The 22,077-nt window shown below is 34.5% G+C and overlaps 1 protein-coding gene and 1 non-coding gene across 2 annotated transcripts; both read left to right on the forward strand.

Moving 5' to 3' along the window:
* Nucleotides 1-15,840: 15,840 nt before the first annotated feature.
* Nucleotides 15,841-15,924, forward strand: TRNAL-CAA (transfer RNA leucine (anticodon CAA)). The gene has a single exon. It is a non-coding gene; the product is annotated as a tRNA-Leu (tRNA).
* On the forward strand, nt 15,862-19,981 carry LOC120069103 (rRNA-processing protein). Its single transcript, XM_039020785.2, has 3 exons — nt 15,862-16,221; nt 16,590-16,705; nt 18,745-19,981. Exons 1-3 carry the CDS (start codon nt 16,056-16,058, stop codon nt 19,039-19,041), a joined length of 579 nt encoding a protein of 192 aa, XP_038876713.1. The 5' UTR covers nt 15,862-16,055; the 3' UTR covers nt 19,042-19,981.
* The last annotated feature ends 2,096 nt before the right edge of the window (nt 19,982-22,077 follow it).

Here is a 22,077-nt window from a genome sequence, read left to right on the forward strand (position 1 = left end):
TTCCCTCTCATCCTCTCCTTCTCCTTCCCTCTTCCAATGATTCAAGTAAAGCCCACAACTCCTGTTTGAATCCTTTAATCCCAAAAGAGAATACAAAGGGTTATCGCTTGGTAATGTCCGTGTGCGAAGAAGGAGATCCACGAAGAAGGAGTTCTGTTTATGACAAGCACGAGAGATTACTTGAAGAAAGGTTCTTCAAAAGTGAGGTTTCTTGAAACCTATTTTCTTTGTAAAAGCATGTTGTAATTTAACCTTGAATGCATATCTAATTATATGTTTACTGAAAATTTTGTATACAATAATTAATGATATTTGGATGATCCGCTTCCACTCAAAGATCTCCTCATGTCGAGTTTCCTTCGAACCCTAGATCTTAGTTGATTGATTTTTATAGGTTAATGCAACTAAATGTCAAATAAAATACCTCTTATTTTATTATATAAGTAAAGTATTTGTATAATACAATTACAATCTACAAAACTATGAGATTTAGGGCATCAACCTCAATAGCCTTAAGTTTTGTTCAATCCCCTACGAAAATATTTGCTGATTTTAAATGCAGCAAGCTTATTCTTCAAAATTCTCTTACTCATTTCCAGGCATTCTCATTTCTCTTTTGAGTAATGCGCTCAAGGTTCAAAGACATAAAATTTCACTCTGCTACTTTTTATTTTACTATGTGTTCTTTATTTGTTATGCATTCTTCCAGGTTACTTACCTTCATTTGGGCTTGTCTCAACGGGTATCATGCATACATCTAACTACAAGCAAGTGTTCTTCTCAATTTAACTTCTGTCTTAGGCATTGGAGTTGCGTAATTTATTTGTTTGATTTTGCACTAATCATGGTTACCCACCTTTGTTTTGTCTTATTCTCATGAGTGTCATGCGAGCATCCAGCTACGAATAAAACTTTTAACAGACAGGTTTTCTTTGCACGCAGAGTTTTCTTTATTTGTTTATTTTTTTATAGAAATTTTTTATAAGATTTATTAGTGATAAAGAGATTTTTACAAGTTTGAACGCATTAGCTCAAACCTCTCTCACCACCCAATTTTGAAAGCAGCAAGGTTCTCATTGTTGACGAGTTATGAGATTGCCTTAAAAAAATTATGTAAAAGAGGTTTGAGGTAAAGTTTACAGGCATACTAAATTCAAGAAATGTTTTCCGCGATAAAGTTCCTAAAACTTAGTAAAATGTGCATCTTAACACATCTAAATATTGGTCATCATAAGTATTATCATTGAGTTCATTTTGCAAACACATCAAAATAAGGAGGAACACTAAGGAAGCAGTAAATTCACGCAAGAGACAAACACAAGGAAAGTTCACAAAGAAAGTGAATTAACTTAAGAACTTCATTCAATGTGATATATCAATACATGGTTGTTCAACACTAAATGAAATATAACAAAAATCAGCACACTGAAATTTAATTTTCCCCCACGTTGTTGTCATCGTTGGGCGCAGGGGGAGCATCATCAGGAAAACGTAGGGGCTTCTGGAAAGAATAAGGAATGATAGAGGTTGTAATGCGTTGAACGAAGACTAGATGTATTTAGTTCATGAGCACATTGAATTGTTAGTTCTGCTGCTTGGCACTGAGCGAATTCCCTCATCTGTAAGGTCGTGTTGACAGACGTACTCCCTCAGCGTGCTTTGCTGGCTGGACAACCTATCCATCGACTCTAATATCGACTGGAGGATTTCATCATCTAAGTATTTGTACAGCTCGTCCATTCCATCAAATTCATCGCCAGATTCTTAAGAGAAGTTAGGCCAACACACATCATCAGCAGACAACAAACAGGTACTTGTCTTGCCAATGTTTGGCCCATGCAGATTTTATTGGGTCATCAACAATGGGCTTGATGATGATAATATTCCCTCGAGGCATTCTGTTTGCTAAGGATTTCCACCCAACTGGCTGATTGACTGAGTGAAAGGCTGTAAGATGTGTTATCTCCTAAATTGCTCTAAGTTAGTCATTGAATTGCTTGAATTGCTTAAACCATTAGAAGAGCAATCAGAATCAACTAATATTCAGCAATACATGAATTGCTTTCATCTTGGATGAATGAGCTTCGTAGACAAAATTCATGCATTTCTTAGCAACTTAATTTCTAGCAGGCAAAAATATTTCTTTCAATCAGCTAAAATTAAAGTGTTTTATCCTTCTTTTTCATGCAGCCACTATGGAGACTGATGATGCCACTTTAAATGAACAAGATGAAGTGAGCAAGGTGTGTGAATTAGGAAGAATCTACCTCCTACCTAGAGAAGATTGGATGTTTCCACTATCAAATCAATTTCCTATTTTAATTTCTAATTTTAATTAATTCAAAATTAACTAAAATCTTATTTAATTAATTCAAAATTAATTAAATTTAAATTTTCAAAAACCAATTTCTCAAATTGAATTAAAATTAATTAATTTGATTTTAATTAATTAAACAAATTCAATTAATTAAATAATAATATCAAATATTAAATTAATTACACACCTAATTTTAAACATGAATCCTATTCATGTTATTAATATTTAAATCATTTAAATATTATAAACTCTCCAATTTCGTTTAATTTCAATAAATTAAACGTTAATTAATTATATTGAATATAATTATATAAACCCTAATTTGAATTTGCACTATTCAAATTCAAACCCTAAATCTAATTTGAACATTTCATATTGAAATTCAATTTGAACACTTCAAATTGAAGTCATTTCAAGTTCGCTCAATTTACTAATTCAAGGTGTTCATGTTTTACGAGCTAATATAGGGACCTTATGAACCTATAGATCATGATCTTCAACAATTTGAGATTAATTGGCTAAAACTCTTTGGACTGAATTAATCAATGTTCGTTAACTATCAAGTCATACCACTATAACTCGATAGTTGCATTTTCCCCACTATAAATATATTTGTATCCACATGATTTAACCAATTAGTAAGTCGACCCTTCAAAGGTTGTTCGTAATAACGGTTGGGTCAATATGTTATTTTAACCCCTAAAATTACGTCTTACTCCTTAAATTCTATTGATCCTCTAAGGAAAAATTGGTTTATGATCGGGTCACTAAACTGGATCCCTCTCGGGTCAATGAAAGGGTGGGACCCCTTGTTCAAGACTTGGATTCAGCATTGAAGAGAAGAACTTTCCTTCTATCCCTAAATCGGGTAGGCATGAATTCCGTCTTGCACCCTATGTCTCCAACTATCTACCTGATCTAACCCCTGAAATTGGAAGCTTATTGAGTCGGCGCTGTTGAGCTAACCCTCACCTATGCAAATCTAAGGATAATCCCAAATAAACAAGAGTTCATAGTTACCTAGGTCATCTAAGTGAAATAGTCAATCTTAAACAGTAACAACGTTATTGAAAGAAAAATCGGCATGCGCAGCGGAAATAAGAATCAATTTTACTCTAATTGCCCAAATTAAACATGCAACCCAAAAGAATTAATTAGGGTTATTTTGAAATAATACCTTTGAAGCTCTCAAAACTTGTCTATCTCCGCTCGAACACGAACCGGACAACCACTAGAGCTGACCTACTATCCTCTAGACTTAGAACCAAGTTGTGGGACTCGATGGATGAAGAACACGAGAGAGAGAAAAAGCGATGGAAATAGTATAGTGAAATTGGGTTGGGTTTGGTTTTTTTTCAGCCCAATTTTAAAAATTAATTTTGCAAATTTTCAAAAGTCTTTAATCCAAAAACACAAGCCCATATTTATAGAAAAGGGCCATGCAAAATTGCATGAAATAATTTCATAAAATCCCAACACCTAGAATCTACTATTTTAGTGGGCTTAATGTCTCCACTATAAACCAACACCTAGCCCACTATTTTGTTAGTGGAATTATCCAACAAAAGTTTGGATTTTTCCACTAACTTTAGTCAAAGGGGCAAAATAGTCATTTGGTCAAAGTCAAACTTTCATCAAAAGTCAACATTTTGACTTTTTATGATTTTTTCCGTGTTCACTAATTTTGACCTCCCGAGCATGAATCCGCATTCATTTTCTCAAAATTCAAATCACATTTGAATATAAGGTCGGTCAAAGTTTGACTTTTCAAAGTTAAAAGTCAACTCTTTGACTTTTTACATCTTTGACCATTTCTATTATTTTCGAGCTTCCGAATATGAATGTATTCATATTCTTGATATTTAAATCACATTTAAATATTAAACTTGTATCTCTAAACTAAAAAACCGGCCACTATATCACAAATACTTGTCGGGTTCTCTCTCTTCACCTAATTCGAACAATTCGAATTATTCTATCATACTGTTCTGAGTTTATTCCATATGAGCTAGTAGGGGAACCTAATGAACCTATAGATCATGGACTTCAACGATTCGAGATTAGCTGGCTAAACTCTTTAGACGGAGCTAATCAACATTTGTTAACTAACAAGTCATTCCACTATAGTCCCGTAGTTGCACTCCCCTCACTAGATATATTTGTGTCCATTTGATATAACCATGATTAGTAAGTTAATCCTTCACAGGTTGTTCGTAATCTCAGCTGGGTCATAAAAACTGTTTAACCCCCGAGACTACATCTTATTCCTTAAGTTCCATTGATCCTCTAATGAATAGTTGGTTTAAGGTCCAACCTATAAACTGAACCCTTCTCAAGCCAATGAGAGGGTAGGGCCTCTTGTTCAAGACCTAGATTTAGTACTAAAGGGAACAACTTATCTAATATCCCTATAACGGGTAGGAGTGAATTCCGTCTTGTACCCTATGTTCCCAACTATTCAACTGATCTTATCCCTGAAATGGGAGGCTTATTGGGCCAGCGATAATGAGTTGTCATCACCTATGCAGATCTAAGGATAATTCCGAGTGAACAGGAGTTTATAGTTAGCTCAGGATTAAGATTAAGTTATCTAGGTCATCAATTAATGAAATAGTCAATTTTATACATTACGACATTTAGAACGTAAAAGTGAATATTTCATGGTTCAGTCTTATGTAAACTCTTTACATAGGATGCCCCCATTTTCATGTCTCTACATGAACGGTTTAGGATCACATCGTTTGTACTAACTACAAAATGGGCCGCATCCATAGTGTCCCTAGAATAAGGCGCCCAACCTTATTAATATACTATAGACCATTTTGGCTATATATATTGGAACTTGATCCATATTTATGTCACTACATAAAGTTCAAACTTAAACTTAATAGCCTCGGAACCTTATTTTATTGGATTCGTGAATATAGAATTTAAATTTACTAAAGATTTTCAATAACTGCTTTATTGAACAAGAATAAGATATTACAAACTACGAGTTTTAGGATATAAAATCCAACAAACTCCCACTTGGACTAAAACTCCTAGTAGGATCAAACGATGTTGAATTAACTGTGAGAAATTAATATTACATATGAGTACAATAAACATATGAATACAATAAACTAAGGCATTCACGCCCAACATAATCTCACACTTGTCCTAGTTTAGAAACACCGTAGACCTAAACTCTGTAAGTGACCTTCAAAAACTTTAGCCGTGAGGGTTTTTGTAAAAGGATCAGCAATGTTTTGCTCAGAAGATATCTGGGTCACTACAGCGTCACCCCGGTGTACGATTTTCCAGATAAGGTGGTACTTGCGTTCGATGTGCTTTCCCCGTTTATGGCTTCAAGGTTCTTTTGAATTTGCAACTGCACCGCTGTTGTCACAATACAAGGTGATGGGTAGATGCATATTTGGAACAACTTCTAAATCTGTCAAGAATTTCCTCAGTCATACTGCTTCTTTTACTGCTTCGCAAGCAGCTACGTATTCAGCTTCCATTATGGAGTCAACTATACAGGTTTGTTTTACACTTCTCCACACTACTGCTCCTCCATTAAGATTGAACACTGATCCAGATGTAGACTTTCTAGCATCTTTATCAGTTTGGAAATCAAAGTCAGTGTATCCAGTAAGGATCAGATCCTTAGCACATACACGAGCATGTAGTCCCTAGTTCTCCGGATCAGATCCTTAGCACATACACGAGCATGTAGTCCCTAGTTCTCCTAAGATACTTTAAGATGTTCTTAACGGAAGTCCAATGATCACGTCCAGGATTAGACTGATATCTACTGACGATCCCTACTGAGTAGTATATGTCAGGTCTAGTACATAACATTGCACACATCAGGCTTCCAACTGTAGAGGCATAGGGAATATTTCTCATATCCTCAACTTCTTGAGGTGTCTTAAGGCATTGTCCTTTTGACAGATGAATACCATGTCCGAAAGGCAACAAACCCTTTTTGGAATTTTGCATTTTATATCTAGACAATATTTTAGCTATATAAGATGCTTGAGACATGGCTAGTGTCCTATTCTTGCGATTCCGAACAATTTGGATCCCAAGAATATACTACGCATTTCCTAAATCTTTCATTTGGAATTGTGTGTCTAGCCATTGCTTGACGTCAGTAAGATATCCTACATCATTCCTAATGAGTAGAATATCATCGACATAAAAAACTAAGAACGTTATAGTAAAATTGACGATCTTCTTGTAAACACAAAGCTCATCAACATTTTGTTCAAAGCCATAAGATTTGATCGCAGTCTCAAATCTTATATTCCAAGATCTAGAAGCTTGTTTTAAACCATAAATGGATTTTTGAAGCTTACAAACCTTTTGTTCTTGACTCTGTACAATAAACCCCTCTGGTTGAGCCATATAGATACTCTCTTCAAGATTTCCGTTTAGAAAGGTTGTCTTGACATCCATCTACCAAATTTCATAGTCATAAAAGGTGGCAATGGATAAAAGTATTCTAATCGACTTAAGCATGGCAACGGGAGAGAAAGTTTATTCTTAGTCCACTCTCTCTCTCTGGGTATAACCCTTTGCCACAAGTCGAGCCTTAAAAGTTTGTACTTTACCGGCTTGGTCTCGTTTTCTCTTGTAGATCCACTTACAACCAATTGGTTTTTCATCATTTGGTTGATCTACTCTAGACAGAATTGAAGTACATAAACTCTATTTCGAGGTCCATGGCTTTGATCCACTGATTACGGTTCACATCTTTCATCGCCTGTTTATAGGTCGATGGATCCTCTGTGTCGTCATCAGGTATGACGACTTGTGTTTTTGTTAAACCCAAGTAACGGTCAGGATAATGAACAACCTTCCCACTACGTCGAGGCATTCTCAACTCTTGAGAAGGATGTGACTGACCTGATGTACTAGTTTTATCTACTACTTTAGTAGATGAACTAGCTTTATCTGTAGCGTCTTTGGAAATTTCATTCAATACTAGTTTACTGCGAGGTTGATGACTTCTTATGTGGTCTTCCTCTAAGAATATGGCATTTGTCGATACAAATACCTTATTCTCTTGAGGATGATAAAACAGACCACCCCTTGTTTCCTTTGGATAACCTACAAATAGGCATAATTTTGAACGATGTTCCAATTTCTTGGGATTTTGTACCAACACATGTGCTGGGCAACCCCAAATTCTAAAGTGACGTAAACTATTTTTACGCCCTTTCCATAGCTCATAAGGTATTTCTGAAACACTTTTAGAGGGAACGTTGTTCAAAATATGGACAGCAGATTCAAGTGCATATCCTCAAAAGGAATCAAGCAATTGAGCATAACTCATCATAGAGCGAACCATATCTAATAAGGTTCGGTTTCTTCTTTCTTATACACCATTCTGCTGAGGCGTACTAGGTGCAGAGAGTTGTGACTGGATCCCGTTTTCTATCAAATAGTCTTGGAATCGTATGTCCATATAATCTCCACCTCGATCTGATCAAAGTGTCTTTATTGTTTTACCTAATTCATTCTCAACTTCAGCCTTATAATCTTTGAACTTTTCAAGAGAATCAGACTTGTGATGAAGCAGGTAAACATGAACATACCTTGAATAATCATCAATAAAACTGATGAAATATTCATACCCACCTCGAGCCTTGACATTCATTGGTCCACAAAGGTCTGAATGTACAAGCTCTAAGGGTACTTCGACTCTGAGACCTTTTCCAGTAAAAGATATCTTGGTCATTCTTTCCTCCAAGACAGGATTCACATGGAGGTAAAGAGTTATCTTCTAACTGACTTAAAAGTCCACTTTTGACCAATCTCCCAATCCTATTGAGATTTATATGACCAAGTCTAAGGTGCCATAGATAGGCGTTGAAAGAAACCTTTTGTTTTTTATTCTGAGTTTCTAATGTTCTAAACATTTCAATATTTAAAACAAAATTTGCTCTAGTTGGTCTTAACTTATATAAGTTGTCTTCAAGTGTAGTAGAACAAATTTGAATACCTTTACAAAAAATGAATGCTTCATTTATATTAAAAGATATTGTATATAATTGTTCTATAATACAAGCGATAGATATCAAATTCCTCTTCATAAGAGGTGCATACAAAATATTTTTAAGTACTAGATATCTATCTTCAAAAAACAACTTCAGATCTCCCACTGCTTCAGCTGAGACAACCTCTCATGTTCCAACTTTGAGGGTTATCTCATCTTCTTCAAGCTTTTTCCAAGAACTAGTTTCCTGAAACGAGAAACAAATGTGATTAGTGGCTCCTGAATCTAGTATCCAAGTTAAAGTATCATATTCCACTAAACATGTTTCAACGACCAGTAAATTATATTTACTTTATGCCGTTTTCTCAGTTGTCTTCTCTGCAAGGTACTTCGGATAATTTCTCTTCCAATGCCCGTTTTGGTTACAATGGAAACATTTTCCTTTATCTGTATCTTTCTTTCCCTTCTTTATCTTGGGAGCCTGCCCTTTTTCCTTCTTTTTCATTTGAGCTTTAGAGGGTCCAGCTTTGGCTTTAGAGGACAATCTTCTTAAAAACATTTTCTTAGTGGTAGCAACATTTGCTTCCACTTCCTTCCCCTTATCTAAAGTAAGGTTTTGGAATCGTTGGAGCTCGTTGAGAAGGGTAGTGAGGTTAAATTCTATCTTATTTAAAGATGCATTTGTTTCGAAAGGTATAAACCTTTTCGGAAGAGATTGTAAGATAAGGCTAACCTGGTTAGCCTCATCAATGGGTCCGCCATTTACTTCAGCGATATTGAAGTACATCATCATGTCCAGGACATGTTCTCTAACAGAGGTCCCCTCCTTCATCCGCTTCGTGTAAATGTGCTTAATTGCCTCGTGTCTAAGGGACCATGATGGTTGCCCAAACATTTCTCTTAATGAATCTATTATCTCTTTAGCCATAGCTAAGGATTCATGTTTCTTTGCCAAAACATCAGACATGCTGGCAAGAATATAAACACGGGCCTTTTCATTAGCTTTGACCCATCGATCGTATGCTTCCTGAACAGTTCGGTTAGCATTTGAGGCTGAGGCTTGAGGACATTCCTCAGTTAAGACAAATCTTAAATCGTCAACTACCAGTATTGTGTTTAAATTTGATTTCCATGCCGAATAATTATCGCCGTTTAGTTTCTCGGAAGCTAAGAGTTGAATTATTGAGCTATTCATGCTGAAAAAGATAAACATTTCTTTTAGAAAAAACTATAATCACAAAGAAACCAATTTAATTTAGCAAAAACTAATAATGTACCCTTCATTATTATATTTTGCAACGATATTTCAAAAGTGTAGAGTAACCTCCACCGAAGATAAGTCGATTATTCCTCTTTTGAACCAAAACAATCTTGACTAGATGCTAACCCCAAAATAACTCTTTATTCCTATAGCACTTTAGTTATCGCTACTTTGATCGAGAATATATTAACATCTTAGTAATTCTTGTAAGTGTAACCTTCTGTTTTTGGATTTCAGAAACCAGAATCAACATGCTCCCGAAAGTGGAAAGTCAATATGAAAACTGATCTAAGAGAGCCTATCCAGATTTGGAGTTCACGGTGTTCCAAATCCTATAATACAACCCTCCGAAGAGAAAGGTCGCTCCAGGGCAGACATGCAGGCGCATTATAGGAATCTCACGGTGCGACCTAATAGAAGATACCGTGGGATATGTTGTTACATATTCCTCACCCACTTACTATGACTACTTCCCCTATTCACCTTGATATTGATCCATGCAAACACTTTCCGAAGGGAGTCCGCTCCTAAGCACGGCCCAAAGCCCTGCATGGACCTCACGATGAACTCTTAGGGTCGCTAGAGCTAAAAGTACGCTACTTCTCTCTAGCTGAAGTGTTCTATAACGGTTTAAGGTATAAAAAAATACTTAGAGATAAATTTTGGCTAAATTAAACATATCCTAAGTCTAGGTGATAGATCCATATATAACTCTTATACTGGATTTTAACCTATGATGTCTAGGTGATAAACAAATTTTATTACCTTACATCTCTCACGCATGCTCATTAAAACTAGGATTATTTGACTTAGACGCCAATTTGATCTCTAGGTAGGAGGTGTTCCGTAAACCATCATCTTAAGAACCTCCAACCTTAGACAAGATCTCCCTGAGTAAGTAAATAACTCTTTGTTTAATAAGTAATCAACCTATTCTAACTCTTTAGAAAAGCCGATTGAAATTGCACCAATTTAATCCTAGGTGAGCATGCATCTTTTACCTTTGTTATAGATTTTAAAGTCTAGGTTATTTTATAACAATTATAAAATAAAATTATAACCATTATAATCCTAGAATCATACATCTATAACATACATTCATACTTAATGATCATGTTTTAATATAACACTTTATATTAAAAAAAAACTTAACATGCATACTATATACAATATAACAATTATAACACATATTAAATGCATGTACATGTTTACCTATGGTGGGATTTTAAATCTATATGGCATACTATATGCACAACAAGATTCAAAAATTAATTAAAACATACATTAACATGCATAATTAATTAAACACCCTAAAATGGATTGGTTTTGGCTCTTAAATTAAGCTAACAACTAAATTATTACAATAATAATTTGATGTAGTACAAAAAACCGCTCTCGAACTAGCTTCAAACACTCGAATCGGCCCAAAAACTCCAAAAAAAATAGGTTGAACCGGTCAAACTGGCTCAACTGGACCGGTCCAGACCGTTTGGGTCAACTAAAGCAGGGGCAGTCAACAGAAGCCGCGGGGCGTGGGTCGCGCAAAGTGGAGCAGGTGGGCAGCGAACCGGGTCGAATCTGGGTGCAAAACGCAGGCATGAGCAGGCGGCGGCGATCCGGGTCGGATCTCAGCAGGTCTCGGGTCTGGACAAGCGCATGGAGCACGCGAGTCGGGTCTGTGAGCATTTTTTTTTCATTTTGAAGCTGTCCTCTTTCTAGGAACCGAGCAATTACAACCTAATTTCAACTCTAATGACTCTAGCAAATTTACAGACCCTTTTTCGCACATTAATGCTCATAAACATGTGAGCAATTACAAATTAATACTACAAAAAAACTTAATTTAATTGCCAAAACCTAAAAACCATTTTAGTTTTCAATCTCAATTTCATCTAATAAATTGATACCAGCCACATGCAATTGAGTAAAATATAACACGCTCTGATACCACATGAAAGAAAAATTGGCATGCACAACGGAAATAAGAATCAATTTTACTCTAATTGTCCAAATTAAACATGCAACCCAAAAGAATTAATTAGGGTTATTTTGAAATAATACCTTTGAAGCTCCTGAAACTCATCTATCTCCGCTCGAACACGAATCGGACAATCACTAGAGCTGACCTACTATCCTCTGGACTCAGAACCGAGTTGTGGGACCCGATGGATGAAGAACCCAAGAGAGAGAAAAAGAGATGGAAATAGTACAGTGAAATTGGGTTGGGTTTGGTTTTTTTTCAGCCCAATTTTAAAAACTAATTTTGCAAATTTTCAAAAGTCTTTAATCCAAAAATACAAGCTCATATTATAGAAAAAAGCCATGGAAAATTGCATGAAATAATTTCATAAAATCGCAACACCTAGAATCCACTATCTTAGTGGGCTTAATGTCTCCACTATAAGCCAACACCTAGCCCACTATTTTGTTAATGGAATTATCCAACAAAAGTTTGGATTTTCCCACTAACTTTAATCAAATGGCAAAATAATCATTTGGTCAAAGTCAAACTTTGACTAAAAAGTCAACATTTTAACTTTTTATGATTTTTTCCATGTTGACTAATTTTGACCTCCCGAGCATGAATCCGCATTCATTTTCTCAAAATTCAAATCAATTTGAATATAATGTCGATCAAAGTTTGACTTTTCAAAGTCAAAAGTCAACTCTTTGACTTTTTACATCTTTGACCATTTCTATTATTTTCGAGCTTCCGAATATGAACGTATTCATATTCTTGATATTTAAATCACATTTAAATATTAAACTTGTATCTCTAAACTAAAAAACCGACCACTATATCACATATACTTGTCGGTTTCTCTCTCTTCACCTAATTCGAACAATTCGAATTATTCTATCATACTGTTCTAAGTTTATTCCATATGAGCTAGTAGGAGAACCTAATGGACCTATAGATCATGGGCTCCAACGATCCGAGATTAGCTGGCTAAACTCTTTAGACGGAGCTAATCAACATTCGTTAACTAATGGGTCATTCCACTATAGTCCCGTAGTTGCACTCCCCTCACTATAGATATATTTGTGTCCATTTGATATAACTATGATTAGTAAGTTAATCTTTCACAGGTTGTTCATAATCTCAGTTGGGTCATAAAAACCGTTAAACCCCCGAGACTACATCTTATTCCTTAAGTTCCACTGATCCTCTAATGAACAATTGGTTTAAGGTCCAACCTATAAACCGAACCCCTCTCAGGCCAATGAGAAGGTGGGGCCCTTGTTCAAGACCTGGATTCAGTACTAAATGGAACAACCTATCTATTATCCCTATAACGAGTAAGAGTGAATTCCGTCTTACACCCTATGTTCCCAGTTATCCACCTGATCTTATCCCTGAAATGGGAACCTTATTGGGCCAGCGATAATGAGCTGCCCTCACCTATATAGATCTAAGGATAATTCCGAGTGAACAGGAGTTCATAGTTAGCTTAGGATTAAGATTAAGTTACATAGGTCATCAATTAACAAAATAGTCAGTTTTATACATTAAACGACATTTAGAACGTAAAAGTGACTATTTCATGGTTTAGTCTTATGTAAACTCTTTACATAGGATGCCCCCATTTTCATGTCTCTACATGAACGGAAATGGGCCGCATCCATAGTGTCCCCAGAATAAGGCGCCCAACCTTATTTATATACTATAGACCATTTTGGCTATATATATTTGAACTTGATCCACATTTATGTCGCTACATAAAGTTCAAACTTAAACTTAATAGCCTCGGAACCTTAGTTTATTGGATTCATGAATATAGAATTTAAATTTACTAAAGATTTTCAATAACTGCTTTATTGAACAAGAATAAGATATTACAAACTACGAGTTTTAGGAAATAAAATCCAACTAAGAATGACTTATTTCTTAGTCTGATCTTACGCAAACTCATTGCATAGGACGCCTCCACTCCTCATGTCAATACATGAACAAATCAGGATCACTTCGTTTGTAGCATCTTACAACATATTGTAACTACAGAGTGGGCTACATCCGATAGTGTTATCAGAATAAAGCACCCAACCTTATTTGTATAACTATAGACCGTTTTGGTTATCTACTCGAATTTGATCCATCTTTATGTCTCCACATAAAGTTCAAGTATTCATATAATAGTCATGGGTCTTGGTTTATTGGATTTAGTCTTTACAAGTGCAATTTACAAATTGAATAACAACTTTATTGAAGAAATGTTGAATAATATCTTTATTGATAATAGAATATGTTTAACTTTACAAATTGCAAATTTTAAGACATAAAACCCAACAGAATTCTTCTTCCCTACAAAGAAAGGACTTTGAGCAATTAGGTAAATTTTGAACGAAAGATTCCTTTTGAGTGGTATAATCATTCCAGTTGCAAGAAGATTCAATAATCTTTTTACATTCCGCATGTAAAGTCTAGTACTCCTCAAATTTGAATGGCCTATGATGACCATCCTTCCTAGAACAGATATCTAATAAATCATATAAAATTGGTTTGTGATCAGAGCTCCCCCAATCTAATGACAAATCTTCGATTTAGGAAATAACTCATCGAGTGTTTCATTGCATAAGAATCTGTCCAGTCATCATTGCATTCTCTGAAGTTTTCTAATAATGAATAGGTTTTAGGAGGACTTCCATGTTTTTCATGATCCCAAAGGATCTCATTTAAGTCACCTCCAATTAACCAAAGGGAATCATCATAGTTGTGTAATCTCCTTGTTAGATCCCAAGTAAAATATTTCTTGTAGGTCTCTGAAAAGCCATATATACTTGATAACCTCCAAATTTTCCTATTCCAGCTTAGGCTAGCATCAATATGATGAGACGAGGATGATTGAATGTTGACTGAGATCTCTTTTTTCCACAATGAACAAAGATCGGCTTTAGCTCCTTCACTATTTATCGTTAAGCAACCATCAAAGCCATAATGAACTCGGATTCTATTGGTAATATCATTACCACCTTTAGTTTCAGAGAGAAAAAAAACAAGACATCTGGGATATGAACGTGAGCGAGCTCTCGCAACCTTTGGATTGCTTTAGGATTGCCCAATCCTTGAGCATTCCAACAAAGCAGCTTCATGTTGTGTGGTAAAGCTAATCATCAGTCACTGCCAATGTAAAAGCCGCAGCTTGAAGATCCACATCATTGATTTTCTATCTTTTTTCAATAAAATTCTTTCCATCAATGTTAGTTTTCTTTTCATTTTGTCTTTAGAGGAAGTTGGAGAATCGTTCATGATAGTTACTTTTGTTTTCCTTTTCCAGTTTTTCAATTTTCTGATATTAAGTGAACTTTTTGCATCATTGTTTGAAGAATCTGGGTAATGATCTCCCCAAGCTAAATTATAAATATTTAGGAGCCATCCTCGAAGCTAGTTTTCAACTTCTTCTTCTCTGTATTTGTTGGAATATCACTTGAAAAAGCTTTAAGTATTTCAATATGGCTTCCACCATTTGTTTTATGCAAATCCACTGGCTTTGTAGAGGTATCAACTTCTTTTGAAAAGCTAGCTTTCTAAATAACAACATTGCAGTCCTGTTCTTGATTTGCTACATTCATTGGTACATTTTCATAGCTCTGTTTTCGAGTCTCGCGAACAGAGGATGGAGGTTTTTTCCTTGTCTTAGATATTCCTTGACATTTTAGCCAATGCCCATATTGGAGAATTTCAATACCATCATTTCTTGAATGTTTTTGGTGAAATTTGCAAGTTTGAATCGTGTGACCAATGCGACCGCATGAAGTCTTTCGTATCTAAAGTTGATCCATCGGCCTTCCGGATGAGAAGTTGTTTTGATTCTTATACCACGTCGAAGAGGTTTTGAGATATCTATCTCCACTAGAATTCTCATGTTTTCTCCCCAAGAAAAACTTCCTTGGTTTGAATTCGCATTGATGAAGGTTCCGATTATATTCCCAAACTGTTCAACCATAAATTTTTGTTGGTATCCCAAGGGGAGATCTAAAAGTCTTATCCAGAAGGCCACCATGTTAAAGTTGTATTCGAACATGCCCAGATCAATCTTTGGAGATTTCGTTCATCGTATCTTCCTCGTCAATAAGTTTTAGTTTTTTCCGATCGTCAACTAGGTCATTCGCTTCCACCTTCACTAGGTGACACAAAGAAAGACAAGATAACTCAAAGCTACTCGATAAAGCCTCACAAAGAAGGATCTTGAAAGCCTCACCCTAAGATAAAGCAATTTTATAATTAATTGAAATAATTAACAATAATTAATGTAATTTGTGACACCTTTTCAAAGAGTCAGGATGGCCGAGTGGTCTAAGGCGCCAGACTCAAGTTCTGGTCCTCGAAAGAGGGCGTGGGTTCAAATCCCACTTCTGACAAATTTTTTTTTTCCATTTTTTCAAAATAATATTAACATTAAAATAACGTAAATAATAATTTGAAACCATCTCCTCGGATTTCCCCTTTCTTCTCCGTTTTTGACCTAATTCTTTCAAGCTCTCCGCAAACAATGAAGAATCCCACTGGAAAAGACGAAGATCAGAATCGCTCTAATTCGAAATTCATGAAGAGCAAGAAACACAAGAACATGAAACGGTTGGGAGGGAAGGGCCTTTCGCTCGAGGCGTTCGCGAATGCTAAATCAACCACCGATTACTATAATCCGGCTTTGATAAGTATGATACTGCTCAACTTTTGTTTACCTTTTATTTTTTTGTCAGGATGGCCGAGTGTTCTAAGTATCCTTTTAAGTTTACTTCTCACTTGTTGATAGTTCTGTAGAATCTAGATTTTGGGCTCTTTGTTTAGTTGTTATGGGATCGAAATATTGTTGCAATTCCAATATATTGGGGGAGAATGAAAAATGTGTATTCATTGTGTTCTATTTTGTGTTTAGAAGGGGGATTACATTGCAAAATTTTGGAAATTGGATACTGGAGACTGGATATAAGTGAATTTCTTCTGGTGTTATAACAGATTTATGAATTTTGTTGGTCTTTGTTTATGGTAGTGATTGACTCTTATGTATGTATCTTCTGTTCAGAAAAGCAAAGAGAGTTCTATAAAAATGCTAAACATGTCAGCAAGTATAAGAAGTTAGTGAAGTATCAGAATCAGCAGAATGAGAGGCCCTCTAGCTCTACTGTTGGACTTGTTGAGGTATGACTGTATGATGAGTATCTAATATCGCCTAAAACTTCGATTATATTGGTTAACTTTCAGTGCTTGGTGAGTTTTGGACTCTTGAGATGCCTTTCTTTTTGTCGAATGAGAAAATAGTATTGTAAAATATTGCATTACATGATCTGTTGCAAGTGTTCCTATAGAGAGAGAGGGAGGGAGCTTTGTTTTCTTTTTGGTTATGGATAGGCATTCAACCCAATGAGCAGCTATTTCATTCCATTCTTGTTGTCGAGAGAGAGAGGAGCTTTGTTTCTTTTTGTTTGTTGAAGTTTTTTCATTTTCTCTCATAAAAGAAAAAAAAAGGTTTTTTCATTTTCAGGTGCCTCTTCTCACTATTTGTTTATTGTGATTTGAGTAGACATTGAACCTAACGACCATCTGTTTCATTTGATTCTTATAATCCAAAAAAAAAAATCCAATTGTTTTGAACTTTTTTAGAATGGAATATTTATGGAAGTTAAGGTTCCCTATATTGGAGAGTGGAAGGGGACATCTCTATTTAATATCATAAAGGATGGGAATGAAGAACTGGTGCCCGTTCCATGCATCTTGAGCAGAGAGCTAACCTGGAATGAGATGCATTTGAATAAAAGAATGAACTCAACCAAAGAACTACAATTGACAAGACCATGATTTGAAAGAAGAACAAAAAACAAGAGATTATTTTTTGTCGAGAACCCTGGAAAATAAAATCGAAATTGTCGAAAGCTTTGCGAGAAAGAGTGGAGCACTGTTTCCTTTTGTTTGTTGAAGTGCATGTTACTTAAGGTGTTCAGAAAATTCGATGAACCCTACCCATAGAGTTTTTAGTTGGGTTATATAATGGTTTGAGTTAGGTTAATTTAAATGAAAACAGGTAGGCTAGATTGGTTTATGAGTTTACTTAAAAATCAGTTTAGTTGATTAAAACATATTTATTCTCCAACCACTTCTTAAAATTTTTTAGTGTTTATTTTTCGTTTCATAATATAAAATGGCGTTGAGTGAGTTACTAGTGTTGTTGAAGTGAGCCAAGGTGCTCACTTACTATTTAGGGAGGCTGCCAATATGTGGTGGGTAGTTATTTGGATGCTAACTAGCTAGAAAAACTATTTGGGAAGGGCCACTACAATGTGGCTGATAGTTATTAGTGAACCTCCAAATTTTTAATGTACATCCTTTCGTTATTAAAACCTGACCATATTGTGGCGGTCTCATTGAATAACTCATTTCCCAACTAACACTTACCACCTAATGGCGAGGTCCTTGAAGTTATGATGCCATGGTGTGCCATCACCGATAGGCATGGGAGTACCATGTTGAAGGCAGGCTTGATGGGCTTTCTCTAAAAAAAATAAAGAAATCCTTGGTAGCCCACGGAACATAAAAGGCTGTCTCCCTTATGGGGAGAGAAAAGTAAGAAGGGGACGAAGGGAGCTGATCGGAAGAGAATGAGTAAAAAATTCAAGATAAAATTCTAGTTTTTTTAATCTATTATTTATTAATTAATAATAATTATTAGGTACGCCTGCATCATTTAGTTGATTCCTTTTGGTTTAGTAGATTCCTTTTGGTTGCCACGTGCCTCAAGGCGATTTTGGAGATTCGTCGCCTTAAAGATACATCGATTACTTTGAATATAGTGAGTTACTAATCTTAATTCAATGTTTGAGAATGGATAGATAAAGGTTTCAGATATTAATATTTTACTATTTCTTTTGTTAAACAGAATTTTGTGTAAGCGACCTAAGTAATCATAACGTACTCTACCCGTTGGTTTGGAATGTTTCATTACTTTATTGTGGTTGTTTCGTTGAAAAAGTTTACAATCCGAAGTCCGAACAATTGGGTTTGATCTAAAGTATAAATCCATCTAATCCAAACCAACCAACTCCCATGAATTCCCTTTGTCATTGCTCATTTATTGTGATCTGAACGAGCATCTGTTTCATTCCATTCTTGTTATAAAAAGAATCTGCTGTGCAAATGTGCTGCTTGAACTATCAGCTGACTCACTTTATTTCTGGTTCATAAAGGATGAAAATGAAACAAAATTCGAGAATCATACGAACGGCAGACGTGGGAAAGAAAGGAATAAAGGTGTACCTAGTCTCCAGGCACTGTATGAGAGAAAGCATGAAGAGAAAGAGAAAGCAAGAATGGAGAAAGAAGCCATTATTGCTGCAAAAAAGGAAGAACAAGAAAGGGCTAAAGCTAGACGAAACGCTACAAGAGAAAAAATGTTCAAAAGAACACAAAAAGGTCAGCCAGTTATGAAGTACAGAATTGAGCATCTTTTGGAGACTATTGGTGGAGCCTCGATGAAGCACTGAGGCCTTTGGTTTTTTTCAATGAACTTTGTAGAAGAATTTTTTGTCGCTTTAGGAATGTATATTTTCTCTTGTACCTTTAGTTTGCTTCATTATTCAATCAAATGATTCCAGTGTATTACAATTTTTAATCTAATCTAAATAATCCAAATGCTTAATATTATCATATTGCCGTCCATTTGCAAGTGTTTGGATGTATGTCTCTGAGCTTTTTGTTGAATGTTCAATGAGAAATGATTCTTTTCTCTTCCAATTAGGTGTTCAAACACGTAAAGTCCCTTTCATAATGTTTCTTAAAGAATCTCGACTTATTTATAACGTCATATTACCTTTTCAGAGGTAGGACGACATGGTTGACTCTGTGTTATCAAGTAGTCTCTCTTTCTCACATATAGATACATAATTACATACACACACAAATGGTTGAATGTTCGTGATGCATCGGTCACAAGAAGGTTTAAGGAGAATCAGAATGGATTCATCATCTAAGCGATTAGCCAACAACATTACAGTATCATAGAATTCAGCATGAGAAGAAGGTTTTCATTAGAATTGGAATTGGTATGTTCTGAATGAAACAACTCAGCATCTAAGAATTGGTTTCTTTTGAAAATTGAGATTACCCAACAAATTACAGTATAAAAGATGACTTTCCAAATAGAAAGGTGAATCTACAAAGAAAGATTAATAGCATACAAGAAACGAACTCGGAAAGCTTCGCCCTTTGGGACGATCAGAGTTGAGACTCAAGGCCAATGATGGATAATATAAGCTCGGCGCGGTTGAGGCTGGCAGATGACCATGAGGGTGAGAGCTATAACAATGGCCATCATAAGTCCCATAAGATCCAATCCTCCACCATCATCATCAGCAGAGCAACAAAGCTTCCCCATCTAATTTTACAGAGCAAAAAGAACTTCCTTCCCAACAAAGCCTCAAATTCAGCCTTATGAATCAATTTCCTCTAATTAATAAAGATGTAAACATTTGTGTCAATGTCAATAGCTGACCTCAAAAGAGGGCCCCATATGACAATTGTAGACTTAGAAATGTCTCAAGTCTTTGTTAATCTTTGTTTTTAGCCTACCAATTGGTTCTCCTTGCCTTTTTATTTATCATTTTATCTTCTCAAGGGGAAAATTAAGGGGGAAACAACATTTTGTTTGGCAACAGCTCCAATTTAAGTTGATGTTTAAGAACGCATCATGTCGGAGCATAGTTTAGTGGATAAGACGTCAACTATCATTTCAAATATTAATGATTTGATCCTTCCAAAAGAATTAAATAAGAATGTACCATGGTAGCGTTTTTTATTTTTCAAGAAAATTCAAACTATAACATGAAGTAAATGAATGTTTGGTAAAATAATATAAATTTTTAGAATTTATCTATAATGAACAAATTAGACATATTGTTCTAGTTATTAATTTATTGATAGGTAATATCTATTTTATTATAAGTTAATTGTTTAAAATATTATATGATTTAAATTGTAAGTTGTTATGTTTGATGTAAATTATTTGATAAAAGTTTAAGAAAAACAATTGTTATTAAAGAAAAAAATTGAGCCAATCAAAATTTTGTTGATATAGAGTTAATAAGATGTGAAAAAAAAGTCTTAGAAAAGTTGCTTTTAAAAATAAGCAGCTACCTAATTTTACAACTAAAGTGAGTTTATCTCAATCGTAATTGACCTGATTTTTCCTTCTTGAAGTCGAAGATTCGATCTGCCACCTCCACAATCTTACTAAAAAAAAAGTACCTAATTTTTCTCATAAAAGAAAATTTAAAAGTAATGTTTAGATATATATTGAAAGTTGAGATGTCAAAATCTTCACCCCCAACATGTTTTAACTAAAAAAAAATGCCAAGAAGCAAATCATCATTCAAACCATATACTAATTAGGCATACAATAAAATAATTAAAATAAATCATGAAATTGATTTCTATCAAGTAGAGCCTATATAAAATGATACAGTATAATGAAAGCAAGAAGACAAAGTTTTATGAATTAATTAATTAGTTGTTTCATTATTATTATTTTTAATAGCTTCAATTATAGTATCTAACAAAGAAGTAGTCTATGTGACAATTTTAATTAACATTATAAGGTAAATTCAAATCTACTCAATGTTTTTATTGAGTCAAACCCAAAAAAAATTAAATTAAAATTAAAATTAACTCTTTAATTAGTGAAATTGAAAATATAATAACGTGGAAAACCAAACACCTTTGAAAATTCTAGGAAGAGACTTGAATAATCTTTTTTATTTATTTATTTTTCCCTACTCTTTAGAAGAAATTTCTTGGTAGGATTCTTAATTTGGTGTGTTGTAATTTTTTTAAGGATTTTTAATTATGATTCTTTATTAGGTGTTGGGAATTTTTTTTTTAATTCGTGAGTATTTTTTATTAGGTGTTGGTAATTTAAAATTTGTGGAATTCCACTTGAAAAAAAAAGAAGTCTACCATTTAAAAGAAAAAAAAAATAGCGTATACAGTTTTACCATAAAATTATGACGTAGATTTTGTATATAAAAATATTAAGTTTCTAATTAGTTTATCTGTTTATTTATATAAAAAGTTTTATTAAATCTTCACACTAATTTCAACGATGAGATTAAATTATTACAAATTTGAAATTATAAAAACTAAATTGCTACATACTAAAGTTTATGAACTAAATTGTTACAAAATTGAAAATATGGAGACTAAATTGTTAAAAACCAAAGTTTTGGGACTAAATTGTTACTTCGATGAAATTTTAATGACCAAAAGTGATTTTTAATCCAAATAATAAAATAAAAATAAGGGGAAAATATATTTTTCGTTCCTAGGTTTTGAGTCCAGTTTCTTTTTAGTCCATAGGTTTCAAATGTTATACATTTTGTTCTTAAGTTTTGAGTTTGGTTTTAATTTAGTTCCTAAGTTTCAAAATTCTATAATTTTAACCTTAACATGTGAATTTTGGTTCAGTTTGGTCCAAATGTTTCATGATTTACACTTTTAATCTCAAATTTTCATTAAATACTCAATTT

This window comes from Benincasa hispida, chromosome 9 (assembly GCF_027475165.1).
Source record: "Benincasa hispida cultivar pf3 chromosome 9, pf3_genome.v1.1, whole genome shotgun sequence".
In the NCBI taxonomy this organism is placed as follows: domain Eukaryota; kingdom Viridiplantae; phylum Streptophyta; class Magnoliopsida; order Cucurbitales; family Cucurbitaceae; genus Benincasa; species Benincasa hispida.